Here is a 19,789-nt window from a genome sequence, read left to right on the forward strand (position 1 = left end):
GCTGAATCAGGAGCCTAGAAAGCCAGTGTCACACTGTGTTAACTTCATGGAAGAATAAGGCATATTCAATACATTAAGCTCCCAGCACCAAACATCTAAAAAGGTGAGTTTATTTTGAACAAGTGTAGATATTGATTCGGCTTGTGGTAGGTTATTTGCATTTAAAGTGCTGGTAGCTTAATGGCTACAAGGAATAACCAAACAAATGTCAACTGACAATGAACGTGCTTTATTTTCTTTGTTCACTCAAGACTTAATGGCCTATTTCTGCTGTGAATAGTAATGAGCCTGTTCAGCCTTTCCATTATGGAACTCAAAGTGTAGAGGTAAGAAATGTCACAGCCAGTGCTGATGACTGATGTGTGTAGGATGATTCAGTCGCAGCCAAGTGCCGTGATTTAACAGGCAGGTTGAAGTCAGCGCGTTTGCTGCCATCTAGCGGCGATTGACGGCACTCTGCATCAGTGAGGAGGAGGCAACAAAAATATGCCATTCCACTGCACCTGATAAGCCATCTCGAGGTTTATCTGGTTGTGAATGCAGCTGTTGAAACACACAGGAGGAGACTCTGTTTATTTCTCTATTTGTTCACCACATCGTTGAAACTGAGTGAAGGGAGAGGGTGAAAAAAAAGAAAGGTGGAAGCTAGAAAAGATAAATACTGTGACAGCCAGCAGCAACAGGTAGAGTCGCTTTTACATTCCTTAGCGAGTGAAACGACAACACGCTTGTTCCTGGGGGAAGTGCGGAAGTTACCGTTTGCCTGTTTCAGAGTCCTCATGTCATTTTATAGTTTGGCTTATCGGTGAGCTGAGCTGACCGAGCTGCTTTGGGATCAGTGAACAGTTTCCCCCCCCTTTTAATCCGAGAAGGCGCGTCTGCATTTTTCATCATGCCCGGCCACAAGAGGCAGGTAGGTGATTTTATTCATACATACTAATAAACAAATTATATCGATACACATTGGAGCTGTTCTGAGGCCAGCTCCTACTTTAAGAGCTTTTGTTGTGTTGCCGTAGGCCTGCTGTCTGTATCATGACTGCCAACAGACTAATCTCAGTGCTGTACAAGACCCACCCTTAGACAAATCAAGGCTACATATAAATATTTTTATCTGAAACTGGACTGAATTGGATGTATCAGTTTCATTCAAAGGCAATTCAAATATCTAGATCTGCCACACCTTCACTGTTTCTTGTGCCAGACTCTGTAACAATACATGGACTACTCTGTGCGTGAATGACATGGGTTGGCATGATTGTGTGCCCGCACATCAACATGGCATGCTGGTCAGTCAGGTTAGATTAAACCCTCTCTCCACTGACAGTCCTCCACGGTGAGTCAGGATCTTCAAGGGTTTTTGTCAGCACAGTGGCATTCACTGACACACCCCCACGTTATAGTTGGACAGGATTCTTTAGTAGATCATGACCTTTTGACACATTTTTTAAAAAGCCTCTAATGAAACCTACTTGTTTTTTATGATAACCTCATTACAGATAATTCAAGCTTTCTCCTTGTATTATTTTATTATTTTGTCTTATAGCCCAGTATTGAACTACTGGAATTAATGGGAGTGGTGAGAGAGAATGGCAATGACCAGGCATTACTTCCTCCTGTGGTAAGATGGTTTAATGTGCCCATTATGTCCACCTTAATTCACAGATGAAGGTTGATCCATAAAACATCTGTAAGTCTTAACCACGGCATTATCATTTTTGTCACACAGCACACTCCACTGTCATATGACTATGTCCTGGTAGCCAAAATAATTGAGAACAAGGAGAGAGAGGCTTTCAAGAAACAGACTGAGTACATTGAAGAATTGAAAAAAAAGAACATGAGAGTCACAGTAAGTCTCTGATAATAAGCAAAAGTGTGTCTTTTCCGTTGCAAAGATTACACGACTTGCTCATTCACCTTGTCCTTTTTTTGTTCCTGTTAGAAAATTCTAGATGATGATCTTGTCTTCTATGGGATTCAAGCACCTAAAGAAATTTTTGAGAAGTACAGGTATCTGCTCAAAGTGTCTGATGCCTGTAACTGGAGCTCGGATCAGAACATTGTGCCTCTCAGCACCAGGTAAACCAACCTTATAGTTTTAATGACCTCTTAGTCAAGCTGTTCTTTATTACTACTAAAAGAAATTTGAAAGGCTACATGAAATAATTGACTGAATTAATGAAGTACTTGTCTCTTGCTGCAAGTAGTTTTAAGCATGTAATACATGTCCTATTTCCAGGATAAGGATTGTCCACTTTATCTTGAATCACACCCCTATCTATTCAGGAGGTAAGAAACTCTTATTTACGTCTAATTCTGACCCTTTGTATTTATCCAGACTTCTAATCTTTTATATTATTCCTCTAATCTCTAATAAATGTCAATTGTCCCAGAGACTCTGCGGGATCTCATGAAGATTAAAGTTTTTGATGCAAAGTTCTGCTTACATGAGGTAAAATTCCTAAATCATCTTATGAACCTGTTTACTTTAAAGACTTTTACTTGTACAGCATCGGTTTACTGACCTGATCATTGTGTATTTACCAGGAACTGCAGGTTAAACCCTCATTTGATTTGCTCTACATAGCCTTTTGTCAACTTTTGCCTGAGAGACTATGAATAAAGACTGATAACAGCAGAAGAGTGAATGAATGTAGCTCTTGAATCAAAATTTACTAACATGAGATGTGAATGATTCAGTTGAACCAGTATCTGCCATTGTTTTCTCCATGGGACATCAACACATTCTTATGCTAAAGATAGTGACACCATTATCTACTTGATACATCTTTGCTTTTCACGTGCTGCTGCTGAAGTGTTTATGAAGTGAAACTTGGCAGTGGCTTTTCAAAACAATGCATTGGTGCCAAAAAAGTATTTGTTCACAGAGATGTTATGCGAGTCATATTAATTCAGTGAGTCATCCAACGCTGAGAGTAAGTGGGTTTATGTGTGAAAATGCACTATACATTGCTACATACTGTATGTACACATGTAAGCACTGTACATGCGTGCTCTTTATAATATCATGTGTTAGGTCATTTCGACAAAATCAAATGTGAAGCAAATAGAAATCTTAACAAGGATTTTTCAATGTTTTCAATAAGCTAATAAACTCTATTAAAATTGTCAGTAGATTATATTTTTATACTGTATGCATCCGTTTTCACAATCACTGTATGCTGGGTTTACCGGTTTGTATCAAAGCTCCTCACGTTGGTGTTTTCCTTTGATTTTTTTTGTGCTCCGGCTTTCAGAAAAAGAAACAGAGAGAGCTGAAGGAGAGCTGGGCACGATGGACGGCCTGTCTCCAAGGGCAACCCATAACTGCTGTCAGGTTTGGACTGCAACACAACAGCCTATTCATTATTCTGTTTTGTGTACAGTTGCAGATATTGCAGCTTTATTGTGTTCCATGTCATCTTACTGTGAAGTAGGTTCAAGGATTAACAAGACAACAGCAAACATGTCAGCCCCCCACGCATTATGCAGGCATTGTTTGGACCTATCATTTAGAATTATGTACAGCACTTAATGATGGCACTGACTGGAGCTGTCTTTGGCTTTAGATTTATTTGAATACTGGGCAAACAGCAGGACATGATGCAAACAGGCATCATTTTTTAATTTAAAAAAATGTATGTATGTAACAGTAATGTCAATATGTTAGCTGTGAGATAGAAACACATTGGTCCTATTAACACACCACAATGACAAGATACATAATCACTCCAAGTTTTGTCAAATCAGTCCAGTACCTGTTGCCCTCATCACTGTTAATATTTCAAAAAGTAGGAGAATATGCCCATTTTATGTTGTAAAATATAACATTTACAAACTTTATATATGAATATACAGTGTTTTTGTGGGATCTTATAAACGTCCATTTTATACAGATCTTATATATTCCTCTTTGAGATTTTGCAAATGTTGCTTTAGTACCACATTCTGTTCTGTAATTTATGCCATACTCAGCATGATATGTACTGTACATCATGTGTATATCAGACACATACATACAGTATATTGAAGTCATAGGATATCTGTATGATATGTGTGATATAAAATTGGCCATAAAATATTGTATGTTCATATACAATTTAAGAAATGCTGTGTGTTTTTGCTGTGTGTGTGTGTGTGTGTGTGTGTGTGTGTGTGTGTGTGTATACTCATGTCAGGAACTACTTTGGGGAGAAGGTGGCCTTGTACTACCTGTGGCTGGGATGGTACACATATCTGCTCATCCCTCCTGCTGTCATTGGGATCGTAGTCTTCCTCTACGGCCTTGCCTTCTTCAACAGCTCACCCCTCATGTAAGTTTCGTCACGACTCCACGGTATCTGTATTATTCCAGAGCATCTTCACTGTAATAACTAAAGTGCTCACTGTGTTGTAGAAAAGAGGTTTGTGAGGCTGACACAATTATGTGTCCGCTTTGTGACAAGGGATGCAAAGTTTGGCAGCTCTCCGACACCTGCACATACGCCAAGGTACATCAGTGCATTTATTATTATTACACAGCTGAATGGTACTTGTCTTTTGGTTCTCACTGCTGATAATGTCTCTCTATAGGTGAGCCAGCTGTTTGACAATAATGGGACAGTGTTCTTTGCGATGTTCATGGCAGTGTGGGGTGAGTTTTGTGTGTCTATATTATATACTTACTCTCATGTTGAAGTTATGATGTGTTTTCAATAATCAGACCCTTGCTTAACACAGACTGTGATTTATCTCAGCCATTAAAACCCATGCAACAGGCACTTTTAAAATAACTGAAAATCAGGCGTCCAGAACTCTTCTCCAACATTGTTGTTTATACGCCTAAATGTTTTTGGCTATACAGGACAACTTGCACAAAAAGCCTTTTATCTGAAATATATTTTATCCAACTGCCTGGATGTGTTTATGATCACTGAGACACATACTGCCAAGGAGATGCCACATCACTGAAAGAACCTACTCGTCCTGGCTACTCATATCTTAATCAGTCCGAGCCATCTGGCGGTGGGGGTGGTCGAGCAGTCATCTATAAGAACACATATAAGTGCTCAATCATTTTGTTGTTCAGCGTTTACTCTCTTGAGTACATCAGTGTTATGTGGATTTTCAAATGTTTGCAGCCTGTTTTCAAACCTATTCTCATGTCAGATTCATACCTCTTGTAAAAAAAAAAAAAGATTTAGGCAATGATGACTTCCTAGAGCAAAGTTTAGCAGTGGGAGGAATACAGTTAACTAGAACAGCCACCGCAGTTTTCAAAGAAAAAAGTGATTGCATGAGTGTATGAGAGGAAGCATGTAAGGGAGGGGTGAGATAAAGCACCAAGGACAGAAAAAAGGAGCGCTGATATTCCAGGACTGAATGTGCACAGATGAATGGAAGTCCCCTGAAATACCAGTATGTGTTGAAAAACAAGTAATACCCTACAATTTAGCATTAAACTTGAAAAAAAATCTACACCAGCCAGATCTGACATGATGCAATTCTTCCTCAAAGCAGCAGTTTACAGTCAGACCGCAGATGTAGGGATCAGTTCCTGACTTTTCTGCTGCCAGTCAAATTTCTATTTTTAACTAAATCCTTTACGCAAGAAAACCTAAACCAGGCTGTGACCAAACTTCCCAAAATGTAACCCTCATCTTTACTGTAAGCGTAGTTGCAGTTTTTTTGAGTGTTGCCATCAAATATCATAGAATATAGAGGTTTCTGTTATTTAACTTTTTGATATAAATGGGATAGACAAAATAACAGAAACACCTGTCAGTGTAACATAATACAACTCAGCAGCACCAAAATCTACATCCATCACAATGACCATAAGTTAAATTTACCTCATGAAGCTAGGTCATATTGCAGGGCTGCTGTCTTAGACTAGTTTTAGCCACGTGTACCCAATAATCTCATAACTGAGTGTAAGCCCATGTTTTTCACAGCAACACTGTTTATGGCATTTTGGAAGAGACATCGGGCCTCCTTTGTGTGTGAATGGAAAGTGTCTGATTGGTGTGAGGAGGAGGTATGACCAGTTTTATACATATCCCATTTCAGTAATACCAGGTTAGCACTCACTGTGGAATTCATGACTGTGTGTTTTTTTCTTTTCTTTTAATTTCAATTGTAGGAGGAACTAATTCTGGAAATTGTGAACAATGCAGACTGTGAACCCAAGATATATAGGCACTCCTACCTGCGCAGCACTTTGGTTTTGATCTGTGTCACAGTTATGGTGGGTGACTTGTGGTTTTGCCGCTCTTCACGTGTTTAAAGGACTTTTAGGACAAAGGACAATTAGTTGTTTCTGCATTTTCACAGATATTGGTGATCATTGGCCTGACACATGCCTTGGTGGTGTTCAGGGTGATCGCAGCAGTGCTCTTGGCTGAGGGATCATGGGAGTTCCTCAGCACTTATTCCAATGCAGGAGCAATGATGCTAGGGGCCGTCCTCCATTACCTCATCATCATTGTCATGACACGGGTACACAGGTCTTTAAATGTACATCTCTGTGTCCTTTCAGTACTATCCTCTATGACTCTGACTTTGTCTTTGTCTTTGCAGATTAACAGGATTGTAGCCATGAAGCTCTGTGAAATAGGTTTGTTTACATATTCAGTTTATTTCCAGATGCTGTTGAAATTGTGTTCAGGAAGATTTGCTCTAAAATATCCTCTTATGTTCAGCTTTTCTGATTTTATTTAAAAATATAATGTGTTTGGGATAGAAAATATTAAATGATTAGTCACTTAATGGCAATAACAGTTGTCAGTGGGTGGGCAGTAAGAGCAGGCAAACAAATCCAGGAGGGCTGCAGTGGGGAGGCAGGTAATGAGACAGGAAGCAGGTCAGATGCACAGATAACAGGCAGACTAGAAGCAGGTTCAAGTAGGAAAATAATGTCTATCACACTACATATAGCAGCTTGACAACATAAATTATGTGGCTAAGAAATGTTGAAAGCTGTCCTATATTCAGTGGACTGTATCCAATGTTACAGAATCACAGACTTTGATGCACATTTCTGGCAAGTTTGCCAGGGCTCTGGGCTGTCTGCTTAATGGATCTTTCTCTCTTTGATTTTTTTGAGCCCCTTTCAGCACAAAGCAAATTATTTTTTAAAAACAATGGCAGGGGAAGGCCAAAATCATTTAAATAAACGCTTTAAAAAAGAGCTGCAGGCAACATGTTTACACACATGGAGCAACAACCACGGTGTCTTGAAATCATCATTCATGAGCAAACAACAGGATTCAGGGGCATAGGGTGGACCTTGGAACTGGGTCACTGTATAAGAACAGTCGTAAAGATGTGTAATAGGTCAGGTGATATTCAGAGGAGAGAAACTCACTGAACTATTCCAGAGGATACACTAGAAACATGGAAAAAGTGTCTGAGGCTGAAGGCCATGAAAATATGGGGCCCTATATAATTAATTAGTCTCATAGCATTGTCATGTAGAATATATCTAAACTCCCCTGCATGGTATTTGGTTGTAGTGCATGGTATATATTTGAATGTGATGCATTAGTAATTAAATACACCAGTGTAGATGTAATAGATTTTGACTTGTGATGGCAGCATGATGATGCCATCGTTAAGGTTATCAGTTTCACCTGTGCTTTATCTTCTGTTACACATCAGTTGCATGTGTGAAATGTGTGACTTGAGTCAACTGGAGTTTATAAAAGCTTTTATTTATTTCAACACTCAAACATCTCAATAATTGTACATCAAATATACAATATTCAAGATCTATTAGATGTAAACTGAGGAACTAACATATCTGTGTTAAATTCTGTGTAATAGGGTTTTGACAAATTGTGTCATCTGTTGGCCAAATAGTGAAATGCAGGCACACTAACACACACACTGACATGAGGTCTGTCTCCCCCAGAGGAAACAAGATCATTTGCTGCCACAGAGAAGAGTTTCACTGTCAAGATGTTCACCTTCCAGTTCTTCACCTATTTCTCCTCGCTCTTCTACGTGGCCTTTTTTCTTGGCAGGTAAGACCTTGACTCAGACAGGACAGGCCGATGCGTCAATATTAGCATCTATTGGCATTCAGTAGTGAAATATATGATGATGTGATCAACAACAGACTAGTAATGGCTTGTTTTTGTAACGTACCTGACAGGATAAATGGTCATCCTGGCGGTTACGTACGAATTGCAGGGAAATGGAGGCTTGAGGAAGTGAGCATATTGCATTTCCACATTGCATTTTTGGACATAAATACATCTTATCTGCTTATATTTCAAGCATTTTCCTCTCTTTTGTGCAGTGTCACCCTAGTGGATGTCTCACAGACTTGTTCATCCAAATGGCGATCATAATGGTACTCAAGCAAACCATCAGCAATGTCTTCGAGTTCGCCGGCCCGTAAGTATAAAACAGAATTGTGATAATATAATGCACATCCAATATATAATCCACTTTCCCTAACATTAGATTCCAGGCTGGTGACAGCTGTCTCTTGTTTGTATCAGTTGGCTCTGCAGGTGGTTTAAGAGGAGAAGAACCCAGAAGCTGCAGAGGAAATGTGCCCACTGTTACCTGAAAGATGAATCAGAGGCCAAACAGGGAGCTGAGCTATGTGATAACTGCAAGCTTCGAGACTGGCTCAGCAACTACCGCCTCAATGATGTTGACTCCTTCAGCTTGTTCAATGAGTTCCTTGAAATGGGTATGTGCTCTGCAGGATCCATTAAGAACAAAAACAGTCGACTAGTTTTGACAAATAATATCTGTCTTTGCTCTCTCCTCAGTGATCCAGTTCAGCTTTACCACCATATTTGTGGCAGCATTTCCTCTCGCTCCTTTGCTAGCCCTTGTTAATAATATTATTGAGATACGCTTGGACGCCATTAAGATGGTCACTCTGGAGCGCAGACTGGTTCCAAAGAAAACCAATGATATTGGTGAGAGTAACTGATTTCTTGACAGTATGGCAGTAAATAACCTGTAGGTCTTGTTTGCACATTCGCTCTTCATATCAATGTTGCTTTTCCTCAGGTGTGTGGACAGACGTGTTGGAGGCCATTGGTGTCTTAGCTGTCATAGCAAATGGGCTGGTCATTGGCATATCCTCTGACTTCATCCCTCGACTGGTCTACCAGTATCGCTATGGCCCATGCGCCAATGGCACAGTGACAGATATTGAGTAAGAATTCCTCTAAAAAATTTTTATGTTTTGGCACATTGTATGCAGCAGTCTCTTTAAATAATCTCTCTTTTTTTCTTTTTCAAGCTGCATGGTTGGCTACATCAACAACACTCTCTCCATTGCACGAATGGATGACCAGAGCACAAAAAATGACTTTTCATCTTATCAGATGATGACTCCTCATGGCTGGAATGCCACCTACTGCAGGTTAGTGCTTATTTTTATCCTATTTGTCCTTTACAGCTGAGGAGTCAAAACTCAAGTCAAAACTATGTCATTTATAACTAACAACAGATTTGAAAGCAGTGCTTCCTCTGAGTGTCCACAGTGTTCTGTCATCATCCTGATGGTATTGCACTGTTACTGTTTCTGTGAGGACTGTGTAACCCTTGATGATAGAAGTTTAAATTCCTCCTAAAAGTGTGCAGTACTGCTGCTGATCCCCACAATCATCCATTGTGTGTTGATATTTAAAAAACAACTGATAAATGAGATAACATTGCCTTTCTGGTCTTTTCTTCTTCACAGCTATAAAGACTATAGGAGCCATGAGGACTACAGTCTTACTCCACAGTTCTGGCTAATATTAGCTGTGCGCTTTGCATTTGTCATTCTCTTTGAGGTATGCCACTTTTTCTTAGAGGGGTTTTTAAAGCCCCTAAACACAACCCCAAAGCCTCACAGCAGCCCAGGGGTCAGAGTTTCTATTTTTAAAATGTCAAAACAGTGATCTGGGCTATAACAAAATCAGGGAGTGTTATCTTTAATGAAACCATATTTTCACAGACAGAAAGAGAATTCGCATTCCTAACATTATCTCTCTGCTTGCAGCACATTGTCGTCATATTCAAATTCATTGCAGCCTGGTTTGTACCGAGTGCTCCCATGGTCGTCAAGAATGACAGACTCTTTGATAAACTCAACAGACTGAAAGAGGAACTCAGGTGAGTATCAGTATGTGGTTAGACTGGTGTGGCAGCTGGTTACTAAAATAACACGTACCTCTTGTAATTTTGTTTAAATGTCATAAAACAAAAACATAAGTTAATATAGTGGTCATGCCCTAACTACAGATTCACCCACCTTGACTAGAATTAGTTTCAATACTGACCTTATTAGGCGGATCGGCTATTCGCTAAATATAGTATATGCTAAATATAGTTTCCTTGTCAATATCATTATTAACATTCATTCAGTCACAGCGATCTGTGGCCCAGCTTACATTAAAAATGATCCCAGTGAGTTCCTCACAGTGACAGAACAGGACTGACACTAGGTATCAGAATCTGTATTAGGAGAGAAAAAAGTTGGATGTGTCCCCAGCCCAACCATGAACTCAATGTTTTATTTTCATGCACATTTCTTACTATTTTCAGCTGCTGAAAATGCAAATAAAAAAATCAAGTGAAAGTTTGGCTTTACTGCCAGATGTAACACACGAAAAACACAAGACACTTTTTCTATATTTGCAGTGATCTCAAGAGCAAGATAGGCTTACTCACATTTGACTGAATTTGACTGCTGTATTTAGTTGATTAGTAGAACTACTTTTCTAATTTGCCAGTCAAAAGACTTTTTGTCTTGTGCTTTACGTGTCATTTCGGTGGCTAAAAATACCTAGCAAGGCCCAGTCATTGGTTTCGATAGCCCTCCTAATACTGGAGCGTTTGTTTTTTTTTTTATTGTTCTCAGACAAAGATTCATTGAAGCGAAGCAGACTTTTCAGAGCAGGCACAGGTGGAACTAATAACATTAACGATGACTCAGTTATATCAGCTACTGCAATGCAATGCCACAAATTAGTGCTACTGTTAGTCACACCTGTGTTTAACAAGTCAAAATGTCTGCTATGAAAAAAAGTAATTTCAGCTTTAGTTTCTCTCCTTTGTCATCTCAGTTCTCTGTGATTGCTTTACTCCCCCCACCCCCATTACTCTAGAAAAATTAATACTTAATAGTTCTTTATCCTAATCGCCTAAATGATGACTCATAAATACCAATGTGGTATATGTAGCTTGAAGCTCTAATTATGTTTAATACATGACTGTGGCAGATACAGCATTCTGAAAAGTCTGTTTACTTTACTGGGTTCTTTGACCGAGATGTTGCAGCTTAACTAATCTTTGCTTTTATTTCTTGCAGGTCATTTGAAGCGTGATAGCACTCAGACACATTTTTTTCCCCTGAGAGCATGAATCCAGTGTTGCCTTGTGCAAGTGTCCAGACTATCACAGTGTTGAGTCAACTTGAAAGCCATTGATCAAGACTTCAGAAAAAGGCCTCTCGCTCTCTCTTATTGTTTACGTTCAGATGTTCAGTGCTGGCTATATGGATTCTCAACCATGAAGTGGACTTTGGAGACTAGTTTTTCTTGGACAGAACAAGTGTACAGAAACTGATTTTACTAACTTTCATGACATTATTCTTATTCTATTTTAAGAATGCACTCACAGCTTTCTGTTGGATCTCTATATTTGTGAGTTGTATGTGAGTGTTTTTATTGAAAGCCTAAAGATAATTTATACTGCTACTGCAAATACAGTACCGAGAGTGTGTTACGATGTTGCCTTATACTGTAAAAAGCTCTGTGATGATTGTTGCATTATTGCAGATGGAATTTGATGGTGTCTTTTGTAAATCAGACACAAGAGTGTTTTGCATTATGATATTTTATATTGATGAATAAAAGAGGAAACTTTTGTCCTCATGATATGTCTTTTAAACCCAAGTTTGTCAGTCAGATAGAGTGTTGTAGCTGACGTTTTGAAGAATTACAGATTTAAGAGATTTGTGCTGGAGTCATAGACTTTTCTCTGTCTAAGGTACATTATATTAATAATAGCTACTGGGGTTGTGGCTACTGAGGACACTGAGGTTATGTTCTCACTATTGTTTTAGGGAATTTGGAGGTTTTAATTTTACATTCTGTAACTACATAGAAATCATACAGGTATTTCTTGTATGAATTTTTATATTCCAATTCCAGTAACATTTATCCAACAGAAAATATTCCTGGTAGTGTTGAAAAGACTGTTATGTGGGTAAATAAATCTGAAAGAGAATATATTTTAACAGGTACCACTCTTCATAAATGTGTCGTAAGTTGTAACAAATGTGTGTACTGATGGTGAATAATAAGTTAAATTTATGCTTAATAGGTAAGTTATAACCATTAAGGACATCCTTTAGCCGGTAAAACCCTTTACTGATGACTTACTAACTTGTATATCTGCAACATGTATCATCAGAGGGTGAGAAAATCTTGGCCACTGTCAACAGATTACCGTCATTTTTAGCAGCATTTTTAACCAAATAGAATAAACTAATAAAGTCATGCCAATTAGATGTTTTAACAACCAGCAACCCATATTTTGTTGTTATTAATTACTACAGGTAGAACGGATCTATAAAGAATTAGAAAAAGACTATTTACAAAGCCATTACGTACTACGTAGAAATTGATCTCAACAACCACTTTCCAAAACAGTTTCACTCAGGTTTCGCTGTAACGCAGGTGAAAAGCCTCACAAACGTCACGTGACCACGGAGGGCCAATAGCCAGGAGAGTTTCAGGTCTTCAGGTGCAGTTGATCACACTGAAGGCGGACGTCAGCTCTGCGGCTCTCGACGATGTAACTAAAGTCTAAAAAACTCACACGTAGGTAGTGGTGTAGATATAGAAAAAAGAAATCTTGACTCGGTTTATTTTTCACCTGAGGACGGAGGAAGAGGAGACCTGCGGCTCATGGCTGTGATTGTAGTCGCTGTCATATTGTTGTGCATCGGGTCATGGGACAAGACTTTCGTCACTGTCGGTAAGGATGTGTTTGCTTTAATTTACTCAGACAGGAGAGGAGTACACTTTGTTAGAAGCTCCAGACTCAAGTTAATTGACAGCTGCTGGATTCACCTTTATTACTTTGGGCATGTTTGTCCATTATAACCTGTTAGTCACAGTTAGATTGACGGGATGCTAGATGGGTATGGGTTAGTGTACATATGGTCAGTGCGGACGGGATCACGGTATCTATCTGTCACTCAGTCACATGGTGTTGCCTGGCAACACGAGGACCAGACCTGGACTCTGGACCCGGACGTGTGTCCCTTTGTTTGACAAACGCTTGAAAAAAGAAAAGAAAAATAAAGTAAATGGAAAGTTAAAGAGGGAACCAGAGGGAGCAGTTGTTCAGGTTGGTAATGGGTTTTGGTCATATGGTCACAATGAACGCATGCGCTGAATATCTTGAAGAACAGGTCCAGACTCAATGGAGCAGGCGGTTCTCTCCGTTTTAATTCAAGAGAATGAGTGAACAGGGCTCTGTTGTTTCCATTCAACATGTCCCCGAACATTTTTTTAAAATCTAAGTCAGCATAACACTCATATGTTCAGAGTCTACCAGGGTGAAAGAGTAAACAAGATCACTTTCATGCTCCATTACACACTCACTCTTTACCTAAAGGCACACTAAAGCTGAACAGTCTTCTGTAGCTCCAGTGTATGCAAACTGTTTATATCTACAGGCTGTATGCAAAGTGTTTTCTCAAAAGGAAGCCATTTCTGGGAATTTGCATAGTGCATATTTGATCTCATAACATAAACTAGAAATACATTAGCCCTAATACTATCCTTATCAGCGATACGTTTTATGTTCTGTGTTTTGTCTATTAGTTGCATTCATTTAGTTGCTGACTCAGGCTTTAGTGTCACAGCAGTCCCTTGTCTCAGGTTATCTCACAGAAACATGATTCAGATGGCTGTCACACAGCTGGGTCTGTATGTATTTGTATATACTGTGAATAAGACTGTGTAAACTCCCTCTTTTCTCCATTTGCAGCTGAGACGTGTGTGGATGAGAGCAGGTTTAAGGAGCAGGTGGTCTATGTGGGGCTTCCATATCGGCTGAATTGCCCTTTGGAGTCTTTTCAGCCCCAGACCTCCCCACAGTCCCAGCTGACCTGGCAGAAAGACTGTCAGCAACTCCAGAATCAGGAGGGGAAGGCGTACCTGGAGTTTACCAGCCTCAACTTGGAAGACCAGGGGAATTACACCTGTGTGCAACAAGGCAACAGCACAGCCTCAATCACTGTGCGTCTCATAGTTAAGGGTAAGTGTTATTTATAGTATAGTATAATAGTGTAAGTGTAATGAAGTCACTCAAAACCTGATACTGTAATTGTGTGGCTCTGGCAGTAAGGTGTTATTTGTCCCTGCAGTAAATGTAGAGTTTGTGTGGGGAGTGAAGGGGCTAGCTGAACGGATCAGCTACACCTGCAAGGAGGCATTTTGTTTCAGCATGCCTTCCAGCAGCCGTCTCAGCTGTACCGACAGTGCACATGAAGGCCTCTATTGTCTTGCAGTGAACACAGATAACAGCGGTATGTCTTCACACAGAGTCCCAGTGCTCCAAACCACCAGAATTTAAACCCAGCAGAGGCCTGAGCAGACTGTGGGGGGATGTGGGATCCACCGCGAAACTGAACTGCACTGCTCTCCTCCCCTGGGACCAGAATGAGGAGCGATGTGACACCACACTGCAGTGGAGTAAAGATGGCCGACCCCTCACCAACCTTACACTTTACATGCAGAATACCTCCTCATGGTGATTTTTAACTTTTGGATTTCCATTATTTATCATGTTCATGCTTCAGTGAAAGTGTGTGAGAGTGAAGGTGAGATTGGGTTTTCTCTTCCTGGTTATCAGGTCTCCTGTTGCCGGTCAGCTGATGGTGAACAGTCTGTTGGTGATCACCCTCAGGGAGCTGGAGGATTTTGGGCTCTACAGCTGCACAGTGAGGAACGTTTCATCTGAGTTCAGCCTACAGAACTCAAGTAAGAAAACTTGGGATATATCCTGGGCAGACAGGAGAAAATGGGGAACAAAAAATCCATAAAAATGTCCTGTATTTACACCAAAAACCACATGAAACTGTACTTAAGACACGATCAGTGTATAATATCAAAACCTTTTCCACAACTTTGGAGACAGAGGCAGTCAGCCGGCTCCACACAGTGTGTCAGCTGTCTCACACTGAAAAGATCTAAGATAATTTTAAATAGGGACATACCTTTTTTTTTTATCATATACAGCATGTTTATTCAACACATAGATACATCCAGTCTGTCTGATCTTATAGTTCCATGTAATATGCCAGCACTAGTGGAAAAAGTTGAAAATCCTTGTAACAGAATCCATCTATTGGTCGATTATTTGATGTTTATTTATTTTTTCTTTCTGTGTTTGTGCTCAGACAGACCCAGCCACACAGCTGCTGTTATTGCAGCCATCATCCTCCTTCTCTTCCTGGGTGTAGCTGCCGTCGTGTACTCCAGGTGGCACCTGAACATCAAACTCTGGTACAAGAACTCCTACGGAGACTACGAGCTCAACGGTGAGACTGAGGTGACATACTATAAATGGCTACAAAAATGTGTAAGGATGGAGCAGTAAAGCCAATGGTATGTCTGTGTCTCTCTGTGTCTTCAGACGGGAAATTATATGATGCCTACATCTCCTTCGTGAACAATGACTATGACAGGAAGTTTGTCAACTTTATTCTCAAACCTCACCTGGAGAATAAAAATGGCTACAAGGTGCATCTCAATGACAATGACATCCTACCTGGTGGAGGTAAGTTCACATTATAATATTGCACTAGATGCACTGTTTTACATAAATACTCCTAATCACTTGCCTGTGTTGTTGCCCTCTGGCTGTTTGTTCTTATTTTTAATGATTACAGGGACATTTTGCAATAAATTTATGTATTTTATGCTGTTTCTATTGCTTCATAATCAGGATACTGGATTCTTTTGTCACATTTATTACCATTTATTTTAGGTTACTGATTTAAATCAGTTATATCAAGCAATACACAATGTGTCTGTCTCCAGAACCTTCTGCAGAGCTAATAATGAGCATGAGTCGTTCCCGGCGTCTTGTCGTGTTGCTCTCTTATGCATACCTTGAGCAGGACTGGTGCTGCACTAACTTCAGGTCAGACTCACACAAATGAATTGACTTTAGAAACAAACATGGTAACACTGAACACACTGTAGACAGTATAAACCGGAGTGAAATTAATGTGGCATCACTGCAACATACCACTTGAGGTCAGTGTTGCTGCCATATTCTCCAGTGTCTGTGTGTTTTCAGACAGGGCCTTCTGCACCTGTTGGAGTTGTGTCAGCGGCCCATCCTTATCATGTTGGAGGGTCAGTCCAAACGCATGAGGCCTGAGGTCAAGCAGCAGCTCAGTGAGCACCAGCACTGCCTCACTGTACTCACCTGGAGACACAACTCTGTGGTAAGATCAGCCGTAAAGCTTCCTGAGCACACCTATAACAAAATATAATGGGAGTCATTTTGAACACCTTTATGATTCTGTAGGATGAGTGGTATTTCAGACAACTCACATGGAAAGAATTTATTACTATGTAGATACATGTGTCATAATTATAAGATTTATAGGTGGCATCTGGCATCTGCCTTGCCTCTGGGAACATGTCGCATTTCTCTATAAGCTAGTAATACAGTAAAGTGACATGCATGATTTATATCTGCAGCAACAGTTTTGCAGTTAACTAAAATCTCCTGAACACTTTTTTTAAACATTCTGTTATGTTTTAATTTTCTTTCTTTTTCTTTTTCATTAAGTATTCACAACTAAGAAACAACAATCAAAGTTAAAGTTAAGAAAAAAAACATACACAGCAGTACTTATTAAGTGTTTAAGACTCAGCTAATCTGCTTCCTCAGTATTATGTGGACGTGATTTGATCAAATTTAATTTACCGGAAGGTGTGACTGTCATCACATTTTGATTCAAATGTTGCTAAATCCTGATTGGTGCACAAAAGTATGAGGCGTCATTGTTTTCCAACTGAGCCCAGCCCACTACAAAGCAGGGAGAAAACAGACAATAGAGTCTAGACAGTCAGTCAATGAAATAACCAAAACTGTTCCAACCTGGGCAGAAAAACCACATCATTCATAGAAAGAAACTGATTCAGAAAAAAAAATTTCAAAGCCTCAAAGCCAAAATGTGTATCATCAAAATATCTTTTTATTTATAGTGGTGACGATAATTTTCCAGCAGTTGGTTGAAAAAGATTGTCTGACTTACTGATAAATCAGCAACAAATCTACAGCAAATGTTATACTACATAATATGATACAAGCAAGTAAAGCTGTCTACAGTCGAAGCATATTTAATGCCTTAGTCTGACTCCTAACAGCGTGGTGTATTGTGTTGTGTTTGGTCCCTGTGTGTTCGGTATCCGCAGACTCCTTCCTCAGGCTTCTGGAAGGAGCTGGCCTTAGCGATGCCTCGCAGGATAGTCTTCCGCAGTGATCACGCGGGTGACCCACAGACTGTGCTGCAAGACGACAAAGACCCAATGCTGACCCTCGAACCCGACTACCTCGACTGCCGCTCGGACGTTGACCCTGCTGGAGATCTGGGTAAGAGCAGCTGTCACTGGACTAGCAAAATCCTTATGTACGAATGTCAGGTTCACTCCTCACTTAAAAATGAAAAAACTTTTGCAAACATTAAGATGCCATTTCCCTACATGTAAGTAAAAGTTTCACTACCTTTTATAAGTTACAGTGAAAGGCAACAGTTTTTAAGTTTGAAATCCTGCACCCAGAGAACAGACTGGGGCAAGTACAGTCACGTTTAACAGCGTTCTGACACTGACTGATTCAGAGATGTAAATGCTTTTCATCTGTTTGGAATTTATTATATTTTTTGTCACATGAGAATTAGAATATAAAAAAGTCTCAGCCTATGGGGCTACGCAAGTCTCAACTGAAAGAAACTCCTTTTCTCTTTTGAGCTTGGATTTGACCTAGTTTGAATAAGCAAACACAGATTTAACTACAGTTAATCTTTAACTTAAATTCTGCAAGACCATATCAAATAACTTGAACTTGTACATATCTACCACACCTGCACCAGCTATTTATGTCTATGGTGTTTTGTATCAAAACAAGCCAAACAGACATGTCAAAGTAACAGTTGAACATTTTAGGAAAAACTCTGATTCCCTGTCTTGCAGAGAGTTGAGTAGATTGATACAACATACATGAAGCTACAGTCAGGAGATCGTTAGCAAACGATAAAGACTGCAAATGGGGAAACAGCTAATCTGACTTTATCCAAAGATAATAAAACTGACCTGCCAGCACAGCTAGAGTTCACAACCAAAGAGTAAAAACAACAGGGTTTGGTTTTACATGGTGTTAGGTGCGGGACTATTTTTTGATGCAGTAACTTCTTGAAATCAGGGACAACCTGTTATCTGTTCATTTTGGTCATTTAATTTATTGAATGAACAAGACATTACATGATCATCAGTGATCAGGATTTTGGTATCTCCACCTGTTTTCCATATTTATGCTAAGCTAAGCTCAGCATCTCTTAGAGGCATGGTGTCTTCTCACTCTATAGTAAAAAGGTATTTTTAAGCCTCTGTGAATTTGTGTGTGTGTGTGACCAATGCCAGAATTTAAGTTGAAATTCAGATTTACATAAAAATAACAATACAGCTTAAACTGTGCAACACTGCAGAAAGTGTAAAAATATTTGCAGCCATTTAAGATTCCACCTCTTCTCTATGTGTTGCAGGGCTTCGCCTCCCTGTGTACAAGGCTATGGCCTGTAAAGCTCCCGTCCTCCCTGTTGCTCCTATCACAGCTGCAGAGCCCAAACCCTCGGACATCGATGTGTCGGACTTGGGATCGCGCAACTACGGGGCCCGCTCAGACTTCTACTGCCTGGTCACTGAGGAGGACATTTGAGCCACACTGCTGATCTCTAAAAATGACTACCCACGTGGAAATTCCCATTAGCACTGCTTTATATTTATCTGTGTTAAGGAGCTAAATATGTTTGTTTAGTCTTCTTTTACAATGTGTTGTTAAAATCAAAATGTCACCATTTTCTATTTCTGTTCACCAAAGACTGATTTTTGATGTTTTTTTTACTTGTAAGAAATTATTGGATTTTTTTTTTTGTTGAAATAACTTAATGTACAGTAGATAGAGATTTTGTTCTCACAGCCATGATGTCTCTGTGTGTCCCCCAGCAGAGGGCAGAGTAATGTCAGATAACATGAAGGAATCCTGTTTTCTAAGCGGTTTGCCTTCCAAAAAACCACTGACCGTACACAGATGGTTTGGAAAGACAGAGAAAACACATGACAAAGTCCTAAAGTCAGACTTGAACCTTGAAAAATTGTTTGCACTCCAGTCATCTGAAAGAGCGGGAAGAACTCAGTTACTGGCGTTTCTGCTTTGTGCATGATGTAAACTGAACCTGACAACAACATGGCAATCATGCTAATAAAGCACCCTGACAAAATACCAGACTTTTCTCTCTGCAAGGACTGATGATCTCTGTCCACAGTATTACCTGCAATGAAATAAGAGCCTAAATAAGGGCGCAGCAGGGAGGGTCTGATATTCTTCCTGTCTGAGCAGGAGCAAATATGTAAACAGGGAGTGGCCGACATTTCAGCATGCAAGTGTCAAGTCTGGTAGAGCAACACAACAACAAATACTGCAGCACACACACATGAGAAATGCTTATGACATTTTATTTCCAAATCTGTCTCTTTAT

At 39.8% G+C, this 19,789-nt stretch overlaps 2 protein-coding genes across 4 annotated transcripts; both read left to right on the plus strand.

Moving 5' to 3' along the window:
- Positions 1 to 11,889, plus strand: LOC108876741 (anoctamin-9). 3 transcript variants are annotated; one of them, XM_018666445.2, is made up of 25 exons: positions 1 to 103; positions 794 to 913; positions 1,547 to 1,621; positions 1,730 to 1,852; positions 1,946 to 2,082; positions 2,243 to 2,292; positions 2,397 to 2,455; positions 3,261 to 3,340; positions 4,182 to 4,316; positions 4,400 to 4,493; positions 4,576 to 4,636; positions 5,937 to 6,019; positions 6,125 to 6,229; positions 6,316 to 6,480; positions 6,562 to 6,598; positions 7,895 to 8,006; positions 8,138 to 8,195; positions 8,285 to 8,382; positions 8,490 to 8,686; positions 8,769 to 8,921; positions 9,016 to 9,163; positions 9,251 to 9,373; positions 9,695 to 9,788; positions 9,998 to 10,110; positions 11,309 to 11,889. In XM_018666445.2, the coding sequence occupies exons 2-25, from the start codon at positions 893 to 895 to the stop codon at positions 11,322 to 11,324; spliced, it is 2,337 nt and encodes a 778-aa protein (XP_018521961.1). In that variant the 5' UTR covers positions 1 to 103; positions 794 to 892; the 3' UTR covers positions 11,325 to 11,889. The 3 variants fall into 3 exon arrangements, with proteins under 3 accessions (XP_018521961.1, XP_018521962.1, XP_018521964.1); XM_018666446.2 differs by lacking the exon at positions 1 to 103 and adding an exon at positions 464 to 683; XM_018666448.2 differs by lacking the exon at positions 1 to 103 and having other exon boundaries at positions 464 to 909.
- An 837-nt stretch (positions 11,890 to 12,726) lies between these two features.
- On the plus strand, positions 12,727 to 19,538 carry sigirr (single immunoglobulin and toll-interleukin 1 receptor (TIR) domain). The gene is made up of 10 exons (XM_018666410.2): positions 12,727 to 12,981; positions 14,002 to 14,271; positions 14,559 to 14,766; positions 14,869 to 14,996; positions 15,416 to 15,556; positions 15,652 to 15,795; positions 16,059 to 16,161; positions 16,321 to 16,471; positions 17,451 to 17,628; positions 18,797 to 19,538. The coding sequence occupies exons 1-10, from the start codon at positions 12,912 to 12,914 to the stop codon at positions 18,967 to 18,969; spliced, it is 1,566 nt and encodes a 521-aa protein (XP_018521926.1). The 5' UTR covers positions 12,727 to 12,911; the 3' UTR covers positions 18,970 to 19,538.
- Positions 19,539 to 19,789: the final 251 nt, after the last annotated feature.

This window comes from Lates calcarifer, linkage group LG10 (assembly GCF_001640805.2).
Source record: "Lates calcarifer isolate ASB-BC8 linkage group LG10, TLL_Latcal_v3, whole genome shotgun sequence".
Taxonomy (NCBI): domain Eukaryota; kingdom Metazoa; phylum Chordata; class Actinopteri; family Centropomidae; genus Lates; species Lates calcarifer.